The following is a 26,966-nucleotide window of genomic DNA, read 5'->3' as shown; positions in this document are numbered from 1 at the left end:
TACTCAACTTCATGGAAGAAAGTACAATCAGAATTCAATAAGGAAGTGTTTAATAACATGCATAAATTACATTTACTAGTGTTTGTAGTCATTGGAAGATGATCTTCCTTATAAAATAATACTCCAAAACAATAAAAACAAAAGTTTTATGTTAACACTTTCATTCTGTAAAAAAAATAGTTCACGGTAATATATATATAATTTTTTTTTAATTTAACATTAAGTTGGAAATTTTAATTCATAATAGTGACCAGAAGAGGGCAGAGCAGTCTACTACTCAGATATTTTGCTACAGCAGTGGATATGCTTATGTCACCCATTCATACTCCTCCCCCTCTCAGCAGTTTCCTCCCATCTCTCCAGTCTCACAGAAGGCATAGCTGCTTTTCCGACACAAAGCCTTTTGGATGCTTGCAATTTTAAATATGGCTGAATTTATTCTGATGGTTTTATTTCCAAGCAATTGGTTACCTTCTTCGTTGGGATGATAACAGGTTTATCACCACATGCTGCTGTGTTTCACATTATGGACATCCAACACCCACTAAAGTCTTGGAAATGGCAAGTAATTGTTTTATCTTTCCTTTGTAGTTTGGGTTGGGTCTCTGGGCAACTGCGTTATTCTCTTGCTGAAGAATTAGAACCAGGCACATTTACAGCAAATGTAGCAGAGGATCTTGCTATTAATGTTGCTGGCATTCTTAAACGCAGAATGCGTTTGGGTTCAGAAGGAGGCAGCAAATATTTTGCACTGAACCAGAGAAATGGAGAATTGACTATCAATGAAAAGATCGACAGAGAAACACTGTGTGGTTCAGGCACAAATTGTATATTACCTCTAGAAGTAATACTTGAAAATCCTCTGGAGCTTTTCAGACTGAGAGTTGAAATCCTGGATATAAATGATAATTCCCCGAGTTTTTTTACAAGTGATCAAAAGATAACAATTTCTGAAATCTTCGCAAATCCTGGCACACGATTTCCTATAGAGAGTGCTCACGATCCAGATATAAGCACTAATGGTGTTTCCAAATACACACTGACTCCAAACCCATATTTCTCTTTATCAGTAAACACTAAAACAGATGGGACGCTGGTTCCAGAGTTAATTATAGAAAAAAATCTAGATAGAGAAGAAAAGGAATCTCATAAACTCTCAATTACTGCTTTTGATGGTGGCAATCCACCTAGATCAGGTACATCTCAGATAACTGTAATTGTTCTGGACAGCAATGACAATGCACCGGTTTTTGATCATTCAACATACAAAGTTGTCCTAGAAGAAAATACACCACAAAATACTGTTATTTTGAAACTAAATGCAACTGATCAAGATGAAGGACTTAATGGAGAAATTGAATACTTCTTTGGCTACCATACATTGAATTTCATCAAAGAATTATTTACCCTAAACCAACAGTCTGGAGAGATTTCAGTTCATGGGGTTATAGATTTTGAAGAAAAAGATTTTTATGAAATATCAGTTAGGGCAAAAGACAAAGGAAACCCTGAACATGAAAGCCGCTGCCTCATCCTAATACGAATAGAAGATGTTAATGATAATGCACCAGAAATAACATTAACCTCCCTGTTGAATGCAGTACCAGAAAATGCAGCCTTGGGAACTGCAGTCGGTTTTCTTAGTGTGAGAGATAAAGACTCTGGTAAAAATGGTGTGGTTCATCTTGAAATGACTCCAAACCTCCCATTTAAAGTAAAATCTTTTGATGACCATTATTCAATAATAACAGATGGAGTTCTTGATAGAGAGGCAGTCTCACAATATTTTATTGATCTGATTGCCACAGACTTAGGTTCTCCTCCACAGCGCACAAAAATCTCCATCATTTTAAATATTTCAGACATCAATGATAACCCACCAGCATTTTCCCAATCACACTTCAGTGCTTTCATAAAGGAGAATAATGACCCAGGAAGTTTTCTATGTACAGTGTCTGCAGAAGATCCAGACGATGGGTTAAATTCAGTCTTGACTTATTCTATAGTTGAAAAACTGACTGATGATTCTTCGATTCTTTCCTTTGTATATATTGACTCTAACAATGGAAATATCTATGCACAAGGTTCATTTGATTATGAACAAATACAGGTTTTGCAAGTTACTGTGAAAGCTGAAGATGATGGATCTCCAAGACTGTCTTCCAACATAACTGTTTTCATTTTCATTTTAGACCAAAATGATAATGCCCCCGTAGTTTTGTATCCAGAGCACTCAAAACAGGCTAATTTCCATCAAAATGTTCCCAAATCTGCCTCACCTGGCTTTTTGGTTACCAAAGTGTCAGCAGTGGATTTAGACTCTGGACACAATGCATGGCTATCCTATCATATAATAGAACAAACGGATCTGTCTCTTTTTCAAATATCTTCTTCCAATGGAGAAATACGAACTGTCAGGGAATTACAAGAAATAGAATGGACTGATCAAAAGCTTGTTATTTCAGTAAATGATCACGGGGAACATACTTTATCAACCACTGTCACCATATTCATATCACTCGAGGAGAGCATTTTTGAGGAGAGCCCTAAATCTAAAAGTTCTGTTACACAGTCTGGCAACAAGTCAGATGTGACCCTATATTTGATTATTTCTTTAGTTGCTGTTAGTGTAGTGTCATTTATGACTTTTATTATATTACTTGCACGATGCCTAAAGAAAGAGACAAACTCTACAATGTGCTCTTGCTGCCTTGGAAACCCAGAGTTGAGCTACTATAGTGAACAGTGCAGGCCAACTCTTCACTTAAACACGGATGGAACATTGAAGTTCATGGAGGTTAGGATGGAGCCCTCAGATCCTCAAGGGCAATGTTACAAAACCTGTTTTTCTCCATCAGAAATAAATGAATTTTCCTATTTGAGACCTCTTCATTTTCCTCAGCTTCAAACTATGGTCCATGAGTCAGAAGGTCAAACCTCTAATATTAATGGGTTTACTGGCACTCTGCAGGTGAGGAAGCAATCTGATTAGATTAAGAATATTTGTAGATTATTATTATCATATTTAAATAATGCCTGATATCTAGACATGGTATAGGAGATGTTTTGAATTTGAATTTTCATGACAGATTTTATTTCTGTGTCCTACATTATACACAAAAAATTAAATTTCATGGGGTACAAGGTGTGGTAGTGTCTCCTAAATACATTATTAACCAAGCTTTAGTAATAATTCAAAAGATATGTGTAGTAGATATACAAGAAATATATAGCATATCAAAACATCCTCAAAGTGACTGTGATTATTTTATGTTTTTTTTGTGATTATTGTGATTATTTTATGTTTATTCCTTATGCAGTGGGGAATCTAGCTATAAATTATAGATGATAACTGGGTAATACAAGGTAAAAAAATTTTCATTAGTATTTTATGTAACTTAAGAGCAGGGGTACTAGTACAAGATGCCCTTCAATATATTTTATTCTGCAAAAAATAAGTTTTTACTATTAATACATTTATATTGCCTATTTATTAACAATAAATGCTGCCTATTACTTTGTATAAGTCAAGCAAATTTTTTTTCTATAAAATGATAAAGGCAAAAAATAAAGTAAAATAGAATATTCTTATGAAAAATCCATAACTTATAGCTAAGGGAGTTTTAACCTGTTAAGAATAGATAGAGGAGGGCACTCTTTTCCTATCTTTTCCTCAACAGCAGTTTTCATTTGAATGGTGTACTGTGGTGGTCTGGATATGGGTAGAAATGTCACAAACTCACATAAACACATACTGTACTTTGATGAGTGCACATTTTCCATCCTCATGTAAGAATGCAATTCATTTTTGTTAGTATGATTGAAACCACTAGCCATGTGACTGGGACTACTCTTCTTTAGAAAAGAAAAGGCCAGGTGTATATGTGTTCATAGAGCTTCTAAACATGCAGCTCCGGACATGCTTGGCGGGTGCCCCTAGGCCGCTCAGTCTGCGCGGTCCTAGTGCCTGTCCGCACTATCTCACGCAGGTGCAAGAGAGCTGGTATACATGCCCCGGAGCACTGCGGAGCAACACGTCCCCAAAATATGTGCCGCCCAAGGCCCGGGCCTGTATACATGTTAATAGGTCATTTTCACATCAGTACTTAAATAAAAGGCACTTGTGGGATATATGTTCGATGTCTTGGAATGTGTTTGAATTGGTGGATCTACTCAACTTACAAAGAAACGTATTTTTTTTTGTGTATATCACTCTTTGTAAGGGTATGTAGCACAGTGGTACAGTGGTTATCATTGCTGATGTTTAACACAGAAAATTGCCTCACAGCATCCCATCTAATTAAAGTGTTCACCATTGTGAACAATGGTGCTTTGGTATGCTAATGAAGGTTAAATTCATTAAATGCGTTAAAATGACTTTAGATAACACAGTTTCTTCAGTTAATCCAGAGTCATGACGCATTTAACACACAAATCCAAGTGGCTTCATCTGTACTTCTCCAGAAAGAGAGACAATGGGATTCAACTTGCTATAAAAGGTCCTAATATAGTTATATTAATATTAGTAATATTAATTATAGTAATATAGATGCCTTTTACAGCCATATTGTGTTGTCATATTGTATTGGATACAGTGGCATTGAGTGTGTGAGAGAACTTGCTTAAAGAGGTAAGATTAGGAAATCAATTTTAATTGCATTAGATATTTGATGATGTTTGAGATGAGATGTTTGAGATGTTGACTTTACTTTGTCTTGGGTATGTTCTATAATGGGTCTCTGGTATAAACATCATTTATTTGGAAAATGCTATACATCCTGTACTGTTTTCAGCAAATTCACCAATCTCTTTCAGATTAGAAATTTTGAGTTGTGGTTTGGCATGAATGGTGCTACTTTAATTACTCTTGTGTGAAATGATTAGGAGCTATCAAATGTTTGCTGCTCCCTCTAAATGTGAGAGTCTTCTCAAATGTCAAATATCAAAATATACTTTGTTGGTTGAATTTAATTTCCTGTAGTATTTTGGTCAAGCCACAACAATTTTTAAACATTTTTGTTGGCCACAAGATATGTTTTCTTATACTCAAAGATATTTATGAAAGATTATATGATAAACATGATACAGATTTCAAACCATTCCTTGTCAGAAAATATTGTGATTTTCAAGCAACTATTTACTGTCAAGCACTGGTACACATTCTTGTCTGATCATTGCAAACTTCTTCTACAGGGACTGTTTCAGGCACATTAATGTTGTGGTCTTGGTATTAGTGATGGGTGAATAAATTCGCCTGTCACGAATTTGCGGGGAAATCCTGCGTTTCGCTGCCGGCGAATAAATTCATGAAGTCATCTGCGTCAATTTCCGGTTTTTGCAATTTTTCCATGAAAACATTCGAATTGCTCGATTTTTTGTGAAAACACCCGAATTTCACGATTTTTTCGTGAAAACGTACGAATTTCATGATTTTTTTCGTGAACTTTCCGATTTCACGTTTTTTCTCTAATTCTTCGATGTTTCACGAATTTTGCAGGAAATTCGCAAATTTTTTGGCGAAGCGAAATGGGGGAGATTCGCACATCACTACTTGGTACTCATTAAAACATGTTATTGTAAATGCCATAACAGCTTCATGTGACATTACCTGTTTGTAAGTTACAGCTACTTCCCTATGTTTAAAAGCAGCATACTCTGTCCTTGTCTATACAGTACCTTGTCCAAGTCATAAGAATTGCTACAACAGCTAGTTTGAATATGCAACAAATCTTGGTTTAGGGTGACTAAACTTAATCTACAGTAAAAACATTTATAAAAATCATTAGTTTGGCACAAAAATAAATGTTTCAAAATTGTGACTGTGTTCACCACTTTTTGTTTGGTAGCTATTTGCTTTAAAAACTGCGTGTGAAAAACTGGTGTGTATCAGAGATAGACAATCACACCGTATGTATAAAATGAAAATTATCAGTTTGGGGATTTAATCATTTTGGCAGATAGCAGATTTTAAAGTTAGAAATCAGTTACATGACACTAAAAAAACTCTTTCTCTAAAGTGGCCTGTTTAATCACAGTGTGCAACTGTGTATCCTTATGATAACAGCCTCATCTGCCCATTTATAATGAAATTGGACATGCACAGGATATTCTGGCCATCACTTGCAAAGTGATGCACTGATAACTCCATGGGCATCGGCTGCATAGTGATCATAGTCACAGTGTGGAAGGTTATGGCATCACCTTTGACAGGTCATATTGTTTGATCAATGAATAATTAATTGTGTTTTTAAGATTATATAGACAAATATAGATAATAAAATATACAAAATATAAGAAACTCTGGTCAGATCATTTGCATTGTGATCCAGTGTGTGTACTGATCTTCATAAGTATGGTAGATATTTGTATTTTAATGGGTAAGTTTAATATGCAATTTTAATGGGTAATTTTAATATGCAATTTTTTTTTGCATTCTTGTATTATAAATGTTGTTCTTTTGAAAGGAACGTTTTAGTATCTTCTATTTATTACATAAACTGTCATAATCCTTTAATAAATGCCCAATTATCAAAGAAGTGATGCTAAAAATGATACTAATACTTTTTAAAACAATATTTCTTGGAAGTTAAATTTGTAGCTGGAATTAATATAAATGGCCAGAAGAGGGCAGAATAGTCAACCAGACAGATTTTTTGCTACAGCAGATCTGCTCATGTCATCTAGTCATTCTCCTCCCCTTCTCAGGAGTTTCCTCCCTTCCTCCCGTCTCTGCAGTCACACAGGAGGCATAGCTGCTGTTCCGATAAGAAACCTTGTGGATGACTCTCATTTTTAATATGGCTGTTTTTATTTTGATGACTTTAAATACAAAGAACTGGCTTACTTCTCATCTGGGATGATAAAAGATTTTCACCACATGCTGACTGAAGAAAAGGATTCACGTTATGGACATCCACAACCCAACAAAGCATTGGAAATGGCAAGTAGTCATTGTCCCTTTTCTTTGTAGCTTGGGCTGGGTCTCTGGGCAGCTTCGTTATTCAGTTACTGAAGAATCCACACCAGGAACTTTAATAGCTAATGCAGCACAGGATCTTGTATTAAATTCAGCAGATATTCCTAAACGCAGAATGCGACTGGGCACAGAGGGAAGTGGAAAATATTTTGCACTGAATCACAGAAATGGAGACTTGACTGTCAATGAAAAGATTGACAGAGAAAGCTTGTGTGGATCTAGTACAAGATGTATATTACCTTTAGAAATAATTATTGAAAACCCACTGGAGCTTTTCAGTTTGGAAATTGAAATTGTTGACATCAATGATAATTCTCCATTGTTTTTGAGAAGTGATCAGTTAATTAAAATTTATGAAACCATGGCAAATCCAGGCATACGATTTCGTTTGGAGAATGCTCAGGATCCAGACATAAGCACTAATGGTGTTTCCAAATACACACTGACTCCAAACCCATATTTCTCTTTATCAGTAAACCCTCGAAAAGATGGGACACTGGTTCCAGAGTTAATAATAGAAAATATTTTAGATAGAGAAGAAAAGGAACATCATAAACTAACAATTACTGCTTTTGATGGAGGCAATCCACCTAGATCGGGTACATCTCAGATAACTGTAATTGTTCTAGACAGCAATGACAATGCACCGGATTTTGAACATTCCACATACAAAGCTGCCATAAAAGAAAATGCACCACAACATACTGTTATTTTGAGACTCAATGCAACTGATCGGGATGAAGGACTTAATGGGGAAATTGAATACTTCTTTGACTACGATACATTGGAGTCTGTGAAAGAACTATTAACACTAAACCAGCAGTCTGGAGAGATTTCAGTTAATGGTGTTATAGATTTTGAAGAAAAAGAATTTTATGAAATATCAGTTAGGGCAAAAGACAAAGGAAATCCTGAACATGAAAGTCAGTGCCTTGTCCTAATAGAAATAGAAGATGTTAATGATAATGTACCAGAAATAACATTAACCTCATTGTTGAATGCAGTACCAGAAAATGCAGCTTTGGAAACTGCCGTTGGTTTCCTAAGTGTGAGAGATAAAGACTCTGGTAAAAATGGAGAGGTATCTTTAGAGATTTCACCAAACCTCCCATTTAAAATAAAACCCTTTAACAATCGTTATACAATAGTAACAGATGGAGTTCTTGATAGAGAGAAAGTTGCACAGTATATTCTTGACCTGATTGCAACAGATTTAGGTTCTCCTCCACTGCGCACAACAATGTCCATCATTTTAAATATATCAGACATTAATGATAATCCACCAGTATTTTCTCAGCCACATGTAACTGTTTTTATTAGAGAGAACAATGACCCTGGAAGTTTTCTATGTACAGTATCGGCAGTTGATCCGGATGATGGGTTAAATTCAGTCCTGACTTACTCTGTTCTTGAACGGAAAACTGATGCTCATTCTATCCTTTCTTTAGTAAATATCGACTCTAAGAGTGGTAATATCTATGCACAAGGTTCTTTTGACTATGAACAAATCCAAGTTTTACAAGTTACAGTGAAGGTTGAAGATTCTGGATCTCCAAAGCTTTCTTCCAACATAACAGTTTTCATTTTCATATTGGATCAAAATGATAATGCTCCTTTGATGTTGTATCCAGAGCACTCCAGACAGGTCAGTCCTCAACAGAAAATCCCCACATTATCTCCAGCTGGATTTTTGGTTACAAAAATATCTGCAGTGGATTTAGACTCGGGACACAATGCATGGCTATCCTATCATATAGTAGATGGTACAGATCCATCCCTGTTTCAAATATCTTCTTCCCATGGTGAAATCCAAACTGTCCGTAGCTTACAGGAAACTGATCAAATTGATCAAAGGCTTGTCATTGTGGTGAAGGATCATGGGGAACCTGCTTTATCAACTACTGTTACCATATATATTATACTTGAGGATACCATTTTCCCAGAGAGGCCTAAGTCCCAGAATTTTGTCACTTCCAATAACAAACCAGAGATGACCTTGTATTTGATTATATCGTTGGTTGCTGTTAGTTTAGTTTCCTTGGTTACTTTCATTATATTACTTGCTAGATGTTTAAGAAAAGAGTCAAGTTCTACAATTTGCTCCTGCTGCCTTGGAAGCCCACAGCCCAAGTACTACACTGAACAGTGCAGGCCAACTCTTCACTTAAACACAGATGGTACGTTGAAGTTCATGGAGGTTAGAATGGAGCCCTCGGATCCTCAAGGGCAATGTTACAAAACCTGTTTTTCTCCATCAGAAATAAATGATTTTTCCTATTTGAGGCCTATTAATTTCCCTGAGCTGAAAACAATGGTCAGTGATACAGATGTAAATGGGGTTACTGGCACTCTACAGGTGAGGAAGCTATCTGGTTAGATTGTCATGTTTGAAAATGTTGTTATCAATGAGAATTTATAATATGTGAGTTTTCTCTACATATAGCTTGTTTCCATATTTTTTTATTATCCATATTAAGAATGCATGCATTGTCTAGCTATTGATAATGCAACGACATTTCATTCCAGTTAATTGTCTGTTATTGTGAAATCTTGCATCCCCTGATAGACTTCTGCTGTCAAGTGTGCTAGCATTTGCAACAGTGGAGAGATAATACATAGAGATCTCAGTACAACAGACACTAGTTCAATGAAAGTCCTTCATTTCATTGGGCTATTAAAAATGTGGCCTTAAGATGAAGATTCCATTCATTAATGTTAAATTACAAACTGCAATGTCTCATGAAAAACTAGTATTGTTTTTCACTAACAAGCCTGAATGGGAATCACACATTCATAACCAGATTTATATTGTTGTTGAATTGATGAGGCATGGATATTGATATAAAAAAACAGAAAGTATATAAGGGTACAGTAGTCTAGCAGTTAGCTCTATGGCTTTGCATGTGCTCTGCATCCCCATGCTTTTCATCAAGGTAATGACTCCATTCATTGTTGAGTAGATGAACCCACTAGATCTGCAGTCTCTGAATGTTTATTTCCTCTTTGTATGTATATGACATGTAGTAAGAGTTGAGTTGGTGTACATGTATGTATGAGATTTTGAGTGCATTTAATTTTTACAAATGTAACTTGTTTTTGTTTGTGTTTTTGAACTTTATTATATTTTTGCCAATTGTATACGTTAACATCACTAGAAAATTATACTGACATCAAAGACAGCAGCAAAAATAAATAAATGTGTAATGTTTCTGATTGTGAGGTTTAAACTGTTCATAAAGACACAGGAGATATTCTTGTTGTAAGGGATCTGTATTTCTATCAGTCCAGCAAAACTTAAGATGGCTGCAGGACCTCCCACATCAACAAGTTACACTCTGTTATGTATAAAGAATTATCATGTTATAGCGACACCTAGTGTGCGCCACATTATATTACATCTCCCTTCTTTTAAATAACATAACCATGAAAGTATTAAAGCATAGAAAAACATTAATGAAAATGTAAATAAGCATAATTATAAGTTCAGTCGTTGGGGTGGCTTCCCCATTCGACCACATCTTGTAGTTTTCATGTTTCTGTTCTGTGGTTGTACTCCTGCACCAGCATTTGTCGACTCAGTGTCTGATGAAGGAACTTGCGAACTATGGTGCAGTTCAGGCTGCTCCACTGGTGTACTTTCACTTACTTCAAAATCATCATCTAAACTGTTTGTAGATAGTGGTGCACATTTTTTGATCACATGTCTACAGTTCCTTCTGTATACACCACCATCATCAGTTTCTACCAGGTATGATCTTGGTGTTTTTAACTTAGATGTCACATGTCCTGGTTGCCATTTTCCTCCAGGCTTTTGCATCATGACCCGATCTCCCTCCTGCAGGACAGATAATGGCCTAGCACCTCTGTTGTAGTATCTGGATTGTCTTTGTTGTTTATTCTGCAGTTTTGTGCTCACAAGAGCTGATGGTATAATCTGTGGTAGTAACTGGTTGTGTGTCATGGGAAGTATGGAGCGCAGACGGCGGCTCATTAGTAGTTGAGCTGGTGACCCAATTCCATCAATTTGTGTGCCACATTATATTACAAAATGTTCCTATTTGAGATCACTTAATTGCTTTCAGCTTCAATTGTGTTTGTCAGAAGGACACAACTTTAAAATTAATGGGTTTACTGGCACTCTGCAGGTGAAAAAGCAATTTGATTAGTCTTTATATTTTTTTATTTTTGCAAATGGCAATACTGACTATTGGATAGGATGTCATTTGAAGGGGAGGCGCAAGGTGTGGAAGTGTGTCCAAAATAGAGTTGTCAACTGTGCTTTGTTAATAATCAGTGATGTACACATTTTTTCTCCACGCATGCATTGCAGTGAAATTCTGAATTTGCCATCTGCAAATGTTTCATGAAACTGTGGTGAAAATTTGCCGCAAAATTTTTTTGCCAAGACTAAAAACATCACTGCATTTGGAAAAAAAGTTGCCAAGACAAAAAAGTCAGCATAATAAAAAATGACCATTGTAAATGTAATCACTGGTACCTAACAACTTGGCACCCTACTAGTGATATTTTCTTTCAATTGTCCTTTAAAGAAAAAAATATCTAAAGGGCTTTTTCTAGAAATTGAAAGCTGCAAAGAGCATTAATGTATATCAGTGCTTCATAATTTCATGTTGTTTCTGTCCTTAAAAATGTTTTGAAATTAGTTTAAATTGGTGGAGCTACAAAAGTAATGTATTTAGTTTTTTTGTATAGCACTCTAAATAAGTTTGGTTGTGCAGCAAAGAGGTGCAGTGGTTAGCATTTGTTCCTTCTGGGCCCTTCAGCCAGGTCACTATATGTAAAGAATATTCTATCTATGTTTACTACCTTAGCTCATCCAACAATAACATTTAATAGAAGACATAGACAGCTCATTTAAGCCGGATTTGTGGAAAGGCCAACAAGGCCTGGGACTAGGGAGGCAGGATTTTAGGGTGCTGCATTGGTTCAGAAACACTGGGAATGTGCAGGAGATACAATATTTTTTTAAATTTCCCTTGCGCCAATCCCCATTGCTCTGTTCCTGTTCATGAAAATTTGCAAAAATAAAGGGGAGGGGACAGGGCGACGAACAGCAGTGGGCCCAGGGGCACCCGTAATGTAAATTCAGCCCTGAGCTCATTGACTGGGGAAAATGTGTATTTTAAATAAAGATGGATTGTGATGATACCTATTAAGAACATACATCTCCAAAAATAGCAAATTCACCACCTCCTTCTGAGTTATTTTTAAAAGTAAGAGAAGCTCACTGTTTTTTAGAAATGTTGAGTTGTAGCTTAGCAGGAAAGGTGTTACTATATTTATTCTCGTTTGAATAGAATATGAGCTTTCAAATGGCATGATATGGTTATCTCTTGTGATCCCTCTAAACTATGTAAATTACCTAATTGCAGTGTCAATAGACATTCCATAATGCCCTGATCATGATCCGTCATTAATTCATCTAATATGTTTTTAGATTATATGAACAATGAAATATTAAATATCTCTAAAATATAAGAAAATCTAAAAAGATGATTTGTATTGTTGTCCAGTATGTGTGCTGATATATTTTCAAAAGTGTGTTAAATGTATATATGTTAATGCTCCATTTTTATCTCAGATGGAAATATTTTATAAATATGCTTACTTGCATTTTATTGTAATATGTTGTTCTTTGTAAGGACCTTTTAAGTATCTACCTATTAATTACACGATTAACATCTAAATCCTGAAAAAATGCACAATTATCAAATACATATTGCTAAGGGGATACTAACATTTTTCAAAACATTTTCTTCAAAATTTTAATTAGTAATGGGAATTAATATAAATGGCCAGAAGAGGGCAGAACAGTCAACCAGAAAGATATTTTGTACAGCAGATCTGCTCATGTCATTCAGTCATTCTCCTCCCCTTCTCAGGGGTTTCCTCCCTTCTCTCCAGTCACACAGAAGGCATCGCTGCTGTTCACAATATCTTGTGGATGACTCTAATTTTTAATATGGCTTTTGCTGTTTTGATGACTTTAAATACAAAGAACTGGCTTACTCCTCATCTGGGATGATAAAAGATTTTCACCACATGCTGACTCAAGAAAAGGATTCACGTTATGGACATCCACAACCCAGAAAAGCATTGGAAATGGCAAGTAGTCATTTTTCCTTTTCTTTGTAGCTTGGGCTGGGTCTCTGGGCAGCTCCATTATTCAATTACTGAAGAATCCGCACCAGGGACTTTTATAGCAAATGTAGCACGGGATCTTGTATTGAATTCTGCTGATATTCCTAAACGTAGAATTCGACTGGACACAGGGGGAAGTGGAAAATATTTTGCACTGAATCACAAAAATGGAGACTTGTCTGTTAATGAAAAGATCGACAGAGAAACCTTGTGTGGATCTAGTACAAGATGTATATTACCTTTAGAAATAATTATTGAAAGCCCACTGGAGCTTTTCAGTGTGGAAATTGAAATTGTTGACATCAATGATAATTCTCCAATGTTTTTGAGAAGTGAGCAGTTAATTAATATTTTAGAGGCTCTGGCAAATCCAGGCACACGATTTCCTTTGGAGAGGGCTCAAGATCCAGACATAAAGACGAATGGTGTTTCCAAATACACACTGACTCCAAACCCATATTTCTCTTTATCAGTAAACACTCGAAAAGATGGGACACTGGTTCCAGAGTTAATTATAGAAAATATTTTAGATAGAGAAGAAAAGGAATCTCATAAACTAACAATTACTGCTTTTGATGGAGGCAGTCCAACTAGATCGGGTACATCTCAGATAACTGTAATTGTTCTAGACATCAATGACAACGCACCAATTTTTGACCATTCCACGTACAAAGCTGTCATAAAAGAAAATGCACCACAAAATACTGTTATTTTGAAACTCAATGCAACTGATCAGGATGAAGGACTTAATGGAGAAATTGAATACTTTTTTGACTACGATACATTGAAATCTGTGAAAGAAATATTTACCCTAAACCAACAGTCTGGAGAGATTTCAGTTAATGGTGTTATAGATTTTGAAGAAAAAGAATTTTATGAAATATCCATTAGGGCAAAAGACAAAGGAATCCCTGATCATGAAAGTCGCTGTCTTGTCCTAATAGAAATAGAAGATGTTAATGATAATGTGCCAGAAATAACATTAACCTCATTGTTGAATGCAGTACCAGAAAATGCAGCCTTTGGAACTGCCGTTGGTTTCCTAAGTGTGAAAGATAAAGACTCTGGTAAAAATGGAGAGGTATCTTTGGAGATTTCACCAAACCTCCCATTTAAAATAAAACCCTTTAACAATCGTTATACAATAGTAACAGATGGAGATCTTGATAGAGAGAAGGTTGCACAGTATATGCTTGACCTGACTGCAACAGACTTAGGTTCTCCCCCACTGCGCACAACAATGTCTATTATTTTAAATATATCAGACATTAATGATAATCCACCAGCATTTTCTCAGCCACATTTAAATGCCTTTATAAGAGAGAACAATGACGCTGGAAGGTTTCTATGTACAGTATCTGCAGTTGATCCAGATGATGGGTTAAATTCAGTCCTGACTTACTCTGTTGTTGAACGGAAGACTGATGCTTCTTCTATCCTTTCTTTAGTAAATATCGACTCTAAGAGTGGTAATATCTATGCACAAGGTTCTTTTGACTATGAACAAATCCAGGTTTTACAAGTTACGGTGAAGGTTGAAGATTCTGGATCTCCAAAGCTTTCTTCCAACATAACAGTTTTCATTTTCATATTGGATCAAAATGATAATGCTCCTTTGATGTTGTATCCAGAGCACTCCAGACAGGTCAGTCCTCAACAGAAAATCCCCACATTATCTCCAGCTGGATTTTTGGTTACCAAAATATCTGCAGTGGATTTAGACACGGGACACAATGCGTGGCTATCCTATCATATAGTAGATGGTACAGATCCATCTCTGTTTCAAATATCTTCTTCCCATGGTGAAATCCGAACTGTCCGTGGCTTACAAGAAACTGATCAATTTGATCAAAGGCTTGTCATTGTGGTGAAGGATCATGGGGAACCTGCTTTATCAACTACTGTTACTATATATATTACAATTGAGGATGCAGTTTTTCCAGAGAGACCGAAGTCCCAAAGTTTTGTTACTTCTAATAACAAACCAGAGATGACCTTGTATTTGATTATATCACTGGTTGCTGTTAGTTTGGTTTCCTTGGTTACTTTCATTATATTACTTGCTAGATGTGTAAGAAAAGAGTCAGGTTCTACAATGTGCTCCTGCTGCCTTGCAAGCCCTCAGCCCAAGTACTACACTGAACAGTACAGGCCAACTCTTCACTTAAACACTGATGGTACATTGAAATTCATGGAGGTTAGAATGGAGCCCTCGGATCCTCAAGGGCAATGTTACAAAACCTGTTTTTCTCCATCAGAAAAAAATGATTTTTCCTATTTGAGACCTATTAATTTCCCTGAGCTGAAAACAATGGTCAGTGATACAGATGTAACTGGGGTAACTGGCACTTTACAGGTGAGGAGGCAATCTGGTTAGATTGTCATGTTTGAAAATGTTGTTGTTATTGAGAATTTATTTACAAATGTATTTGTGTATGTGAGTTTCCTGTTTATACAACATTTTCCATATCTTTATAAATAACATTAAAATGCATGAATTGTCTAGCTATTGATAATGCAACCAAAGTCCATTCCAGTTAACTATCTGCTACTGTGAAATCATACATTTCCTGATAGGCTTCTGCTCTGAAGTGTATAGTGGAGAGACAATACATAGAGATTTCTGTAACAAACAGACATTAGTTCAATGAAAGTCATTCATTCCATTGTGCATTTAAAAATGTGGCCTTAATATGAAGATTTCATTCGGTCCACTCTTGTTTCTTGGTAAGAAGTCTGAATGGGATATTGATATTGGGGCACAGTGGTTCAATGGTTTGTAGCACTGGGGTCCTGAGTTTGATCCCGACCATGGCACTATCTGCACTGGAAGTGCTCTCTGCGTCTGCATGGTTTTCATCTAGGTACTCTGAGTCTGGTCATGGTTGCGTAGATATACCCAGTTGATCTGCAATCTCTGGATGTTTATTTCCTCTTTGTATGTCTATGACATGTAGTAAGAGTAGAGTTGGAGAGTTGGTGTACATGTATGTATGAGATTTTAATGTGTTTAAATTTTACAAATGTAACTTGAATTTGTGGGTTTTTTTTTTAAAATAAATGTCTATATAATTCTTTTTATAACAGGATTTCACACGTTCATAAGAGCTATTCTTATTGTAGCTTTAATCACTGTGAACATTGTTTCAGTGGAGCTTACAGTTCATTTTGCAGTCAACTGTATAGTTACAGGTTTCAGAGTTCTTAAGGAAAGTAAAGAATATTTGAAAGGTGGAGCAGCTGGCATATAAGATGTGGTGTGTAATAGTACTGCATGGATATGGTAAAGGAAATCCCAATTTATTAACATGACAACATAAAAAGAACTTATAACTAAATAAACGTATACTACCTGTGCTCATTTTTACCAACCCTAGACATAGGTGTCTGGAATAGTGTCTGATATGAGCTGTTGGGTGGATCCTGGGAGGCAGCTTCTGTTAGATTCACAGCAGAGTCCTCCTAGCTAATAATAGGGGGTTAGTACCTCATAAGCTTTTCAGGTCATACCAAGTGGTTTACTTGAATGTGTCAACTGTGAGTTGTCAGATGGTGGGGGGAGGCAGGTGGACCATGTATCAAAGAATTTACTTGTTTTGGTTGTTTTGTTAATAGAGACCTATGCCAATATGTTTGTGTTTTTTTTAAATTTTATTATATTTTTGCCAGTTGCATCTGTTAGCATCAATAGAAAGTTATATTGACATCAAAGACGACAGCTAAAAAAAATTAATTTGCCTGTTTGAGATCAATTAATTTTCCTCAGCTTTAAAGGTGGTCCGTGAGTCAGAAGGACAAATTTCTAACATTAATGGCTTTACTTGCCCTCTGCAGGCAAAGAAGTAATTTGATTAAACTTCTAGAATTTTTGTAGACAATTTTTATCTTTTATTTTTTTATATCGGCTTTTTGAAATGATTTGTGCAAAAACTACAGACATGCAAATGGTGATACTGAGCATGGGTTAGCATGTTATATGGCAACTTGCACCAGTTTTTTGTTCTTTGCAGTCTTCCCCATCATATGTTGATATAGCTTTATATCTATACACAGTGTAGGAATTTTAATTTTTAACTGTTATTACAAATGTTATTTCTGCATTCATAAACAATTATACACAAACACACTAAATTTTAAGGGGGGCAAGGAGTGGAAGTGTTTCTAAAGTACAGTAATACATTGTGCTAGACAAGTAACCTTTAGCTTAGCAAAATGCTACATTGAGTACTGTGCTCACATATATTAACTTTCCTATCTATGTAAGGAGAAATAACTTCTCTAAAAGACCACAAAATCCAAAGTGATTTAGGGGCCGATTCACTAACTTCGAGTGAAGGATTCGAAGGTAAAAAACTTCGAATTTCTACGGTTTTTTTTTGGCTACTTCGACCATCGAATGGGCTACTTCGACCTTCGACTACGACTTCAAATTGAAGGATTCGTAGTAAAAATCGTTCGACTATTCCACCATTCGATAGTCGAAGTACTGTCTCTTTAAAAAAAACTTCGACCCCCTAGTTCGCCATCTAAAAGCTACCGAAGTCAATGTTAGCCTATGGGGACCTTCCTTGGCTAACATTTTTTGATCGAAGGATATTCCTTCGATCGTTGAATTAAAATCCTTCGAATTGTTCGATTCGAAGGATTTTTATCATTCGATCAAAGGAATTATCCTTCGATCGTTCGATCGAACTATCTGCGCTAAATCCTTCGACTTCGATATTCGAAGTCGAAGGATTTTAATTCCTAGTCGAATATCAAGAAAAGGTAAAAGAGGCATATTGAATTGCTAAAAATTCCAGCCCCTGAACAGCAATCCTAAGAATCGATACCCTTTGAAATCAAGTGATAAGTAAAAGTTAAAACAGGACCACAGTCCTCAGCATCCTGCGTTATCCCTCTTTGTGGTGTCCCAGGGTCAAGATAGAAAACCATTTAGATAGTAGCTTTTGGGACAGCTCCACCTTCTATTTACAGTATTTTCCCTTTCCCAACTTTTATTGTATGAATTGCAAACACACATTTTAAATTAAATTCATATTACTAAGGTTAAATTAATTTAATTAGCACTGGTACTTTATTGATAGTAGGAGCACTTTAATGAATTGTAATTAAGGCTTCATTATATAATGAATAGAGATTATTAATTGATTTATAATTGAGGATACATAATTTGTTTAACAATTAAATGAATCTATAATTAATTGGCACCATGTACTATGGTTGTTATATTTGCACACCAAGCACTTAAGATTTACAATGCATTGCATCAAATTTTAGTTGGGTACTTTTGGGGTTATTTTACTTCTATTCCCTCTCTTTAAACACTTTGTAATAAAAAGTCAAGCAAGTTTTTTGTTTAAAAGTACAAAAACTTGATAAATTTTATTTCATCACGAACAAATCTCAAGCTGAAGCAGTTTCAGTTGGTTAAGATAATATAGGGAAAGCCACTCTTTTCCCCATCATGTGCAACAAGGAGTTTAATTTGATTGGGTGTGGTGATCGTACTATGAGTAGGCATGTTCACAAATGTACATTAGTACACATTCCTCAAACTTATGCTTTATCTGTAATTATTTATAAGTGTTGGATGCCCCCAGTGAATAATTTTGTTTTAATTGGTGGAGCTATTCAGCTTACCATTGTCTACAAAGAATATTCTTTCTTTACTCTGTTTGATCCCTTAGCTCATCCAACAAGCACATTTAATAGAAGACATAGACAGCTCATTGACTAGGGAAAATGTGTATCTTAAATAAGATGGATTTTTTGGTAATAATAACTATTACGAGCAAAGCTCCCCAAAAAGAGCAACTTCTTTCTGAGTTATGTTTAGAAGTAAGAGGAACTCACTGGATTTTAGAAATATTTAGTAGTTGCTTTGCAGGAAAGGTGCTACTATAGTGATTCTTGTTTGAATAGATTATGAGCTTTCAAATGGCATGATATGTTTTCCTCTGAACTGTGTAAATTACCTAATTGCAATGTCATTGGACATTCACATAATGCTATGATCATCACTCATCATTAATTACATGTATGTATTAAAGGAATTATTCAGTGTAAAAATATAATCTGGGTAAATAGATAGTAGGTGCAAAATAAAAAATGTTTCTAATATAGTTAGTTAGCCAAAAATGTAATGTATAAAGGCTGGAGTGACTGGATGTCTAACATAATAGCCAGAACACTACTTCCTGCTTTTCAGCACTCTTGCTTTCCACTGATTGGTTACCAGAAAGTAACCAATCAGTGACTTGAGGGGGTCAACACTGTTGATTTTAAATCTGAGCTGCATTCTAAGGATCATTTGCAAACTCACTGAACAGTTATGTCCCATGTGGCCCCCCTTCAAGTCACTGATTGGTAATCAGAGAAGTAGTGCTCTGGCTATTATGTTAGACATCCAGTCACTCCAGCCTTTATATATTGCATTTTTGGCTAACTAACTATATTAAAACTTTTTTTTTTTTTTTGCACAGCCTATCTATTTACTTTTTATTTGTACACTGAACTGTTCCTTTAAGATTTTAAAAGTTAAATATAGACAATAAAACATTAAATATGTCCAAAATATAAGAAAATCTAGACAGATCATTTGAACAGTATTGTGATCCAGTGTGTGTGTTGTTATATCTTCAAAAGTGTGTAAGATGTATGTATTTTCATGGACCATTTTCATCTCAGATGGCAGTATTTTATAAATAAGCAGCACTGCATTTTAAAGTAATATGCTGTACTTTGTAAGGATCTGTTTAAGGATTAATATCGCAATCCTTAATAAAGCACAATTATCAAGGAAATTTTGCTAAGGGGATCAAAACTATATTTTCTTAAAACTTTAATTAGTAAAGGAAATTTATATAAATGGCCAGAAGAGGGCAGAATAGTCAACCAGACAGATATTTTGTTGCAGCAGATCTGCCCATGTCATCCAGTCATTCTCCTCCCCTTCTCAGGAGTTTCCTCCCTTCTCTCCAGTCACACAGAAGGCATCGCTGCTGTTCACAATATCTTGTGGATGACTCTAATATATAATATGGATTTTATTGTTTTAACGGATTTAAATGCAAACAACTGGCTCAGTTTGATTCTGGGATGATAAAAGATTTTCATCACATGCTGATTCAAGAAAAGGATTCACGTTATGGACATCCACAACCCAACAAAGCATTGGAAATGGCAAGTAGTCATTGTCCCTTTTCTTTGTAGCTTGGGCTGGGTCTCTGGGCAGCTTCGTTATTCAGTTACTGAGGAATCAGGACCAGGGACTTTTATAGCAAATGTAGCACAAGATCTTGTATTGAATTCTGCTGATCGCAGAATGCGACTGGGCACAGAGGGAAGTGTAAAATATTTTGCACTAAATCCCAGAACTGGAGACTTGACTGTTAATGAAAAGATCGACCGAGAAAGCTTGTGTGGATCTGGTACAAAATGTATTTTACCTTTAGAAATAATTATTGAAAACCCACTGGAGCTTTTCAGTGTGGAAATTGAAATTGTTGACATCAATGATAATTCTCCATTATTTTCAAGCAAAGATCAGTTAATTACAATTTCCGAAGCTCTGGCAAATCCAGGCACACAATTTCCTTTGGAGAATGCTGAGGATCCAGACATAAGGAATAATGGTGTTTCCAAATATACACTGACTCCAAACCCATATTTTTCTTTATCAATAAACACTCGAAAAGATGGAACGCTGGTACCAGAGTTAGTTATAGAAAAAAATTTAGATAGAGAAGAAAAGGAATCTCATAAACTCATAATTACTGCTTTTGATGGTGGCAAACCACCTAGATCGGGTACATCTCAGATAACAGTAATTGTTCTTGACAGCAATGACAATGCACCGGTTTTTGATCATTCTAAGTATAAAGTTGGCTTACTAGAAAATACACCACAAAATACTGTTATTTTGAAACTCAATGCAACTGATCGGGATGAAGGACATAATGGAGAAATTGAATACTTCTTTGACTACCATACACTGAATTCCATGAAAGAATTATTCACCCTAAACCAACATTCTGGAGAGATTTCAGTCAATGGTGTTATAGATTTTGAAGAAAAAGAATTTTATGAAATATCAGTTAGGGCAAAAGACAAAGGAATCCCAGAACATGTAAGTCGTTGCCTTATCCTAATAGAAATAGAAGATGTTAATGATAATGTACCAGAAATAACATTAACCTCCTTGTTGAATGAAGTACCAGAAAATGCAGCTTTGGGAACTGCAGTCGGTTTCCTAAGTTTAAGAGATAAAGACTCCGGTAAAAATGGAGAGGTATTTCTGGAGATTTCACCAAACCTCCCATTTAAAATAAAACCCTTTAACAATCGTTATACAATAGTAACAGATGGAGATCTTGATAGAGAGAAAGTTGCACAATATGTTCTTGATCTGATTGCAACCGACTTAGGTTCCCCTCCGCTGCGCACAGCAATGTCTCTAAGTATAAATATTTCAGATATAAATGATAATCCACCAGTATTTTCTCAGCCACATGTAAATGCTTTTATAAGAGAGAACAATGACCCTGGAAGTTTTCTATGTACAGTATCAGCAGTTGATCCGGATGATGGGTTAAATTCAGTCCTCACTTACTCTGTTGTTGAACGGAAGACTGATGCTTCTTCTATCCTTTCTTTAGTAAATATTGACTCTAAGAGTGGTAATATCTATGCACAAGGTTCTTTTGACTATGAACAAATCCAGGTTTTGCAAGTTATAGTGAAGGTTGAAGATTCTGGATTTCCAAAGCTTTCTTCCAACATAACAGTTTTCATTTTCATATTGGATCAAAATGATAATGCTCCTTTGGTGTTGTATCCAGAGCATTCAAGACAGATCAGTCCTCAACAGAAAATTCCCACATCAGCTCCTGCTGGCTTTATGGTTACCAAAGTATCTTCAGTGGATTTAGATTCAGGACATAATGCATGGCTATCCTATCATATAGTAGATGGAACAGATCCATCCCTTTTTCAAATATCTTCTTCCCATGGTGAAATTCAAACTGTTCGTGGATTACAGGAAACTGATCAAATTGATCAAAGGCTTGTCATTGTGGTGAAGGATCATGGGGAACCTGCTTTATCAACTACTGTTACCTTATATATTACACTTGAGGATACCATTTTCCCAGAGAGGCCTAAGTCCCAGAGTTTTGTCACTTCCAATAACAAACCAGAGATGACCTTGTATTTGATTATATCGTTAGTTGCTGTTAGTTTAGTTTCCTTGGTTACTTTCATTATATTACTTGCTAAATGTTTAAGAAAAGAGTCAAGTTCTACAATGTGCTCCTGCTGCCTTGGAAGCCCACAGCCCAAGTACTACACTGAACAGTGCAGGCCAACTCTTCACTTAAACACAGATGGTACATTGAAGTTCATGGAGGTTAGAATGGAGCCCTCGGATCCTCAAGGGCAATGTTACAAAACCTGTTTTTCTCCATCAGAAATAAATGATTTTTCCTATTTGAGACCTCTTAATTTCTCTGAGCTGAAAACAATGGTCAGTGATACAGATATACATGTAAATGGGGTTACTGACACTCTACAGGTGAGTAAGCAGGAAGCAATCTAGTTAGATTTTTGAAAATATAGTATTAATCAGAATATTTTTACAAATGTATTTGTGTTTCCTGTACATACAGCATATTTTCCTTATCTTTTATAGCACATTAACAATGCATACATTGTCTAGGTATTGATAATACAACAAAATCTATTCCAGTTAATTATCTGTTACTGTGAAATCTTGCATCTCCTGCTAGACTTCAATGCATGCATTGCCTAGCTATTAAGCGTCAGACTGACCAGGGCTGTTACCTGAGGGGCCCCTTATACACTCCCCGGCCTCCCATCCCAGCCACAAGGCCCCTTCTGGGCCCCCCAAATCCCCCTCTGTCCACCTGTGCATATGTTTTGCTTTCTTGCAGCTGTGACCGGGGGCCAGGGAGGGAGGTCAGGGGCAATATCAGGTTTTGGATGGTGGGGTCCACAAAGGACCTGGGGCCCACTGGGTTTTTTCGGTGTCCCGCCGGCCCAGTCCAACCCTGTAGCTATTGATAGTGCAACAAAAGTCCAGTTAAGCATCTACTACTGTAAAATCTCACATCTCCTGATAGACTTCTGCTGTCAAGTGTGCTGACATTTGCAACAGTAGAGAGACAATACATAGAGATCTTAGTAACAAACAGACACTAGTTCAATGAAAGTCCTTCCTTCCATTAAGCTTTTAAATATGTGGCCTTAAGATGAAGATTTCATTTAATAATGTTGACTGAGAAACTACAGTGTCTCATGTAAGACTAGTATTGTTTCTAGGTAAGAAGTCTGAATGCGATATTGATATAAAAAAATATATAATGTAGGGAGCATGCGGTTCAATGGTTAGCAATATTGCTTTGTAGCTCTGGGGTCCTGAGTTTGATCCTGACCTTGGCCGTATCTGCCATATTTGCATGTGCTATCTGCATTTGTATGGTTTTCATCTGGGTGTTCTGTTCATTGTTGAGTTGATGTACCCAGTAGATCTGCAGTCTCTGGATGTATTTTTCCTTTTTCTATGTGTATGACATGTCATAAGAGTAGAGTTGATGTACAACACATGTAGAAGAATATTGGTTCCACCTAAATATTCGAAAGGGGTTTTCTACAGTGTGATCTGTGAAGATGTGGAATTCTCTCCCTGAATCAGTTGTACAGGCTGATACATTAGATAGCTTTAAGAATGGGTTGGATGGTGTTTAGCAAGTGAAGGAATACAGGGTTATGGAAGATAGCTCATAGTACAAGTTCATCCAGGGACTGGTCCGAATTTTTTTCCCCCTCTGAGGCAAATTGGAGAGGATTCAGATGGGGTTTTTTTGCCTTCCTCTGGATCAACTGGCAGTTAGGCAGGTTAAAAAAAAATTAAAGGTTGAACTTGATGGTCATGTGTCTTTTTTCAACCTAACTTACTATGTTACTATATATGTATGAGAGTTTGAGTGCATTTAATTTTTACAAATTTGACTTGGAGTTGTAGTTGTGTTTTTGAACTTTATTATATTGTTGGCAATCGTATCTGTTAACATCACTAGAACTTTATACTGACATCAAAGACAGCAGGTAAAATAAATTGATTTCTCTATTTGAGATCAATCGATGTTCCTCAGCTTCAACTGTGGTCCGTGAGTCAGAAGGACACATTTCTAACGTTAATGGGTTTACTTGCACTCTGAAGGCAAAGAATCTATGTGATTAGACATCTAGTTTTTTTTTAGATGATATTTATCTTTTCTTTTTGAAATGATTTGTGCAATTACCATGGGACAGGATGACAGGACAACTTTATTGTACATTGCACCCTTCCCCATAATATGTAAATAATGCCTGATATCTAAACATGGTGTAGAAATTTCAAATTTGAACTGTCTTCACAAATGTTATTTTCATTCAAAAGCAATTATACACAAACACATTGGGGCGTGAAGCGGCTAATGCTTTTTCTAAGTCCCAAAAAACGCTGGCGTCTTTTCCTTTTTTAAAGGTGATAGGCTGAAAAAGATTGTAAATTTTTTTGGGGGCACCCTCCTTCCCCCCTACATTTCCTATCATATGGCACCTGAACTATACAGTGTCTACATGTATAGGGCAAAATAACAACTCTATTTTATTTTATGAAGCTTTCCCAGGTTTGTGTAGTGTAATGTATTTGCTTCTACATAAACGTCCATTGTACTTTAACTTTGGTGCCGTATGCAAATTAGGCATTGCTAGTGTAACTTCGCTTTGCTTGACGAATTAACGCTAGCGCAACTTCGCTACCTTTCGCCTCCCTGAGCGCAACTTCAGATTTTAGTGAATTAACGGCGCCCTGGCGAAGTGCGATGAAGGAGGGGTGGTACAAGGTGTGTGTGTCCAAAAAACTGTACATAAAAAAACATTCTTTATTAATAAAATTATATTTATGGTAGGTATACAAGAAAATTGTAGCATAGTGTAAGGCTATTTACAGTGTTTATAAAATCAAAATTGCTGTTTTCATTGCAGAAATGTGAAAGTAGTTCCAAGGTTAAAGGAAAATCTGGATTAATAGTTTGTGCAGTTCTTATCTCAGAGAGATTATGTACATTTTTATTTTTGTTTCATGTCAGTTCACTGAAAATGCTCAATCTATACAGTAATACTCTTGATCTGTTGCAATTCTTTGGTTCCATTCATGTCAGGCTTAGTTTATATCTTTAATATATCTAAGCAGAGTATAGCAGTACTAATACAGAATATATTCTTAACAGTTAGAACAATAATGGAGTTAGTGTAAATAAATAAATTAATAATGAGACAATTTACAACAAAAATTCAAAAGGGAAAAGAAAAACCCTTGCTGGCACCTCCCCACTCAATGATTTCTAGATACTTATTGAGCAGCATTTAGTACTAGAAAATGTAGCCTTTAATGATGTACAGCTATTCTGTCTAATAGATCAAACAAAAAAACAGAAATCCCATAAGTTAAAACCCTGCTCTAAGACAAAAATCATGTGTGGGCCTATTGTTGCAGTATGCTTTGGTGAGCAACTGAGCTTATCTAGATGTGGGCCTCACCTCTACCCCTGCCTCACTAGGGGAAACAAACCAGGACATCAGTACAACACTATAATGTGCAGTTGCTCACACTTAAATTGCATCTACCAATGCTAAGTATCATTTAAGTATCATTTGGTCTCTACTTTGTCAAAGGCATTGGTGGCTCTTAGGATGGCCTTAAATTCATACAAAAACACCTTTCTGCTGATGCCTGCCAATCAGACTCAATAATAGCTTGGTTTGAAATAGCAGGCCAATGGGTAGTGAGTAATTTATAGACAGATTTATACAGTTGTGCAGTAAATAGTAACTTACTCTTAGTCTGGGAGTGTAACCTTTAATGTTAAAGGAGAATTCAGCCCCCTAATTTGCATCCCCCTTCCCCTCTATTCTAAATAGGCCCCCTAATTCTACCCCCCATGCCTACCTGTAACCCTGGGCAAATGCCCCTAACTTTCTCCTTGCAGGTCCTGTCCAGTGGAGTTCACAGCAGCCATCTTGTCTCCTTCGGTTTTCTTTCTGTAGTGATCAGCATTTTCGGTGCATGCGCAGTTGAAAGAATCTTCCATTGGGGAGCTACTGCGCATGTGCCAAAAGTCACAAAATTTCGTGACTTTCGGCGCATGCGCAGTAGCTCCGCAACGGAAGATTCCTCCAACTACGCATGCACCGAAAATGCTGATCACTACAGAAAGAAAACCGAAGGAGACAAGATGGCTGCTGTGAACTCCGCTGGACAAGACCTGCAAGGAGGGGTAAGAAGAAAGTTAGGGGCATTTGCCCAGGGTGCCAGGTAGGCCAGGGGAGAGGAGGGAGGGGGCCTATTTAGGGTAGGGGGATGCAAATTAGAGAGTTGAATTCTCCTTTGAGGGCAAAATTCACAACTTTGTAAAAACCAGTATCCGCAATTATACTGCATATATGGATCAAGATTAAAAACATCTGTAAGGCGCACCGCCGGACCAGCGGGTGCGCTCCGGTTCCCTTGTGCATTTGCGTGCAAGCGCATATTTGCTTGGATGCCGTTGCTCAACTGAGCATGCGTGATGACATCACTATGGGCAATTCTTGAATTCTGAGGCTGTATGCGCCATTTTGGTTTGCGATTTTATGTTTCCTGCTATTTCCTCACTTCCCCTCTATTTTGCCACCAAATATTCACTATTTAAACCTCTTCTGTCATTCCCTCTTTGCCCAAGCTGGCTTTTGGTTGTATTCAGATCCTGCTCAAGTCATTTTC

General features: G+C 36.4%; 1 protein-coding gene across 40 annotated transcripts in view; it reads left to right on the top strand.

The window, feature by feature from the left end:
* Positions 1–26,966, top strand: part of pcdhga3.L (protocadherin gamma subfamily A, 3 L homeolog) — a 279,136-nt gene that overhangs the window by 196,105 nt on the left and 56,065 nt on the right. For 2 of the 40 annotated variants that reach the window (XM_041584889.1, XM_041584888.1), the window contains exon 1: positions 352–2,971. The exons of 32 other annotated variants lie outside the window; for them this stretch is intronic. In XM_041584889.1, coding sequence (XP_041440823.1) covers positions 485–2,971 — 2,487 coding nt within the window. In that variant the 5' untranslated portion in view covers positions 352–484. 40 annotated transcript variants of the gene reach the window in all.

The sequence above is a fragment of the Xenopus laevis genome, chromosome 3L (assembly GCF_017654675.1).
Source record: "Xenopus laevis strain J_2021 chromosome 3L, Xenopus_laevis_v10.1, whole genome shotgun sequence".
In the NCBI taxonomy this organism is placed as follows: Eukaryota; Metazoa; Chordata; class Amphibia; order Anura; family Pipidae; genus Xenopus; species Xenopus laevis.
This window is presented reverse-complemented; position numbering and strand designations above follow the sequence as displayed.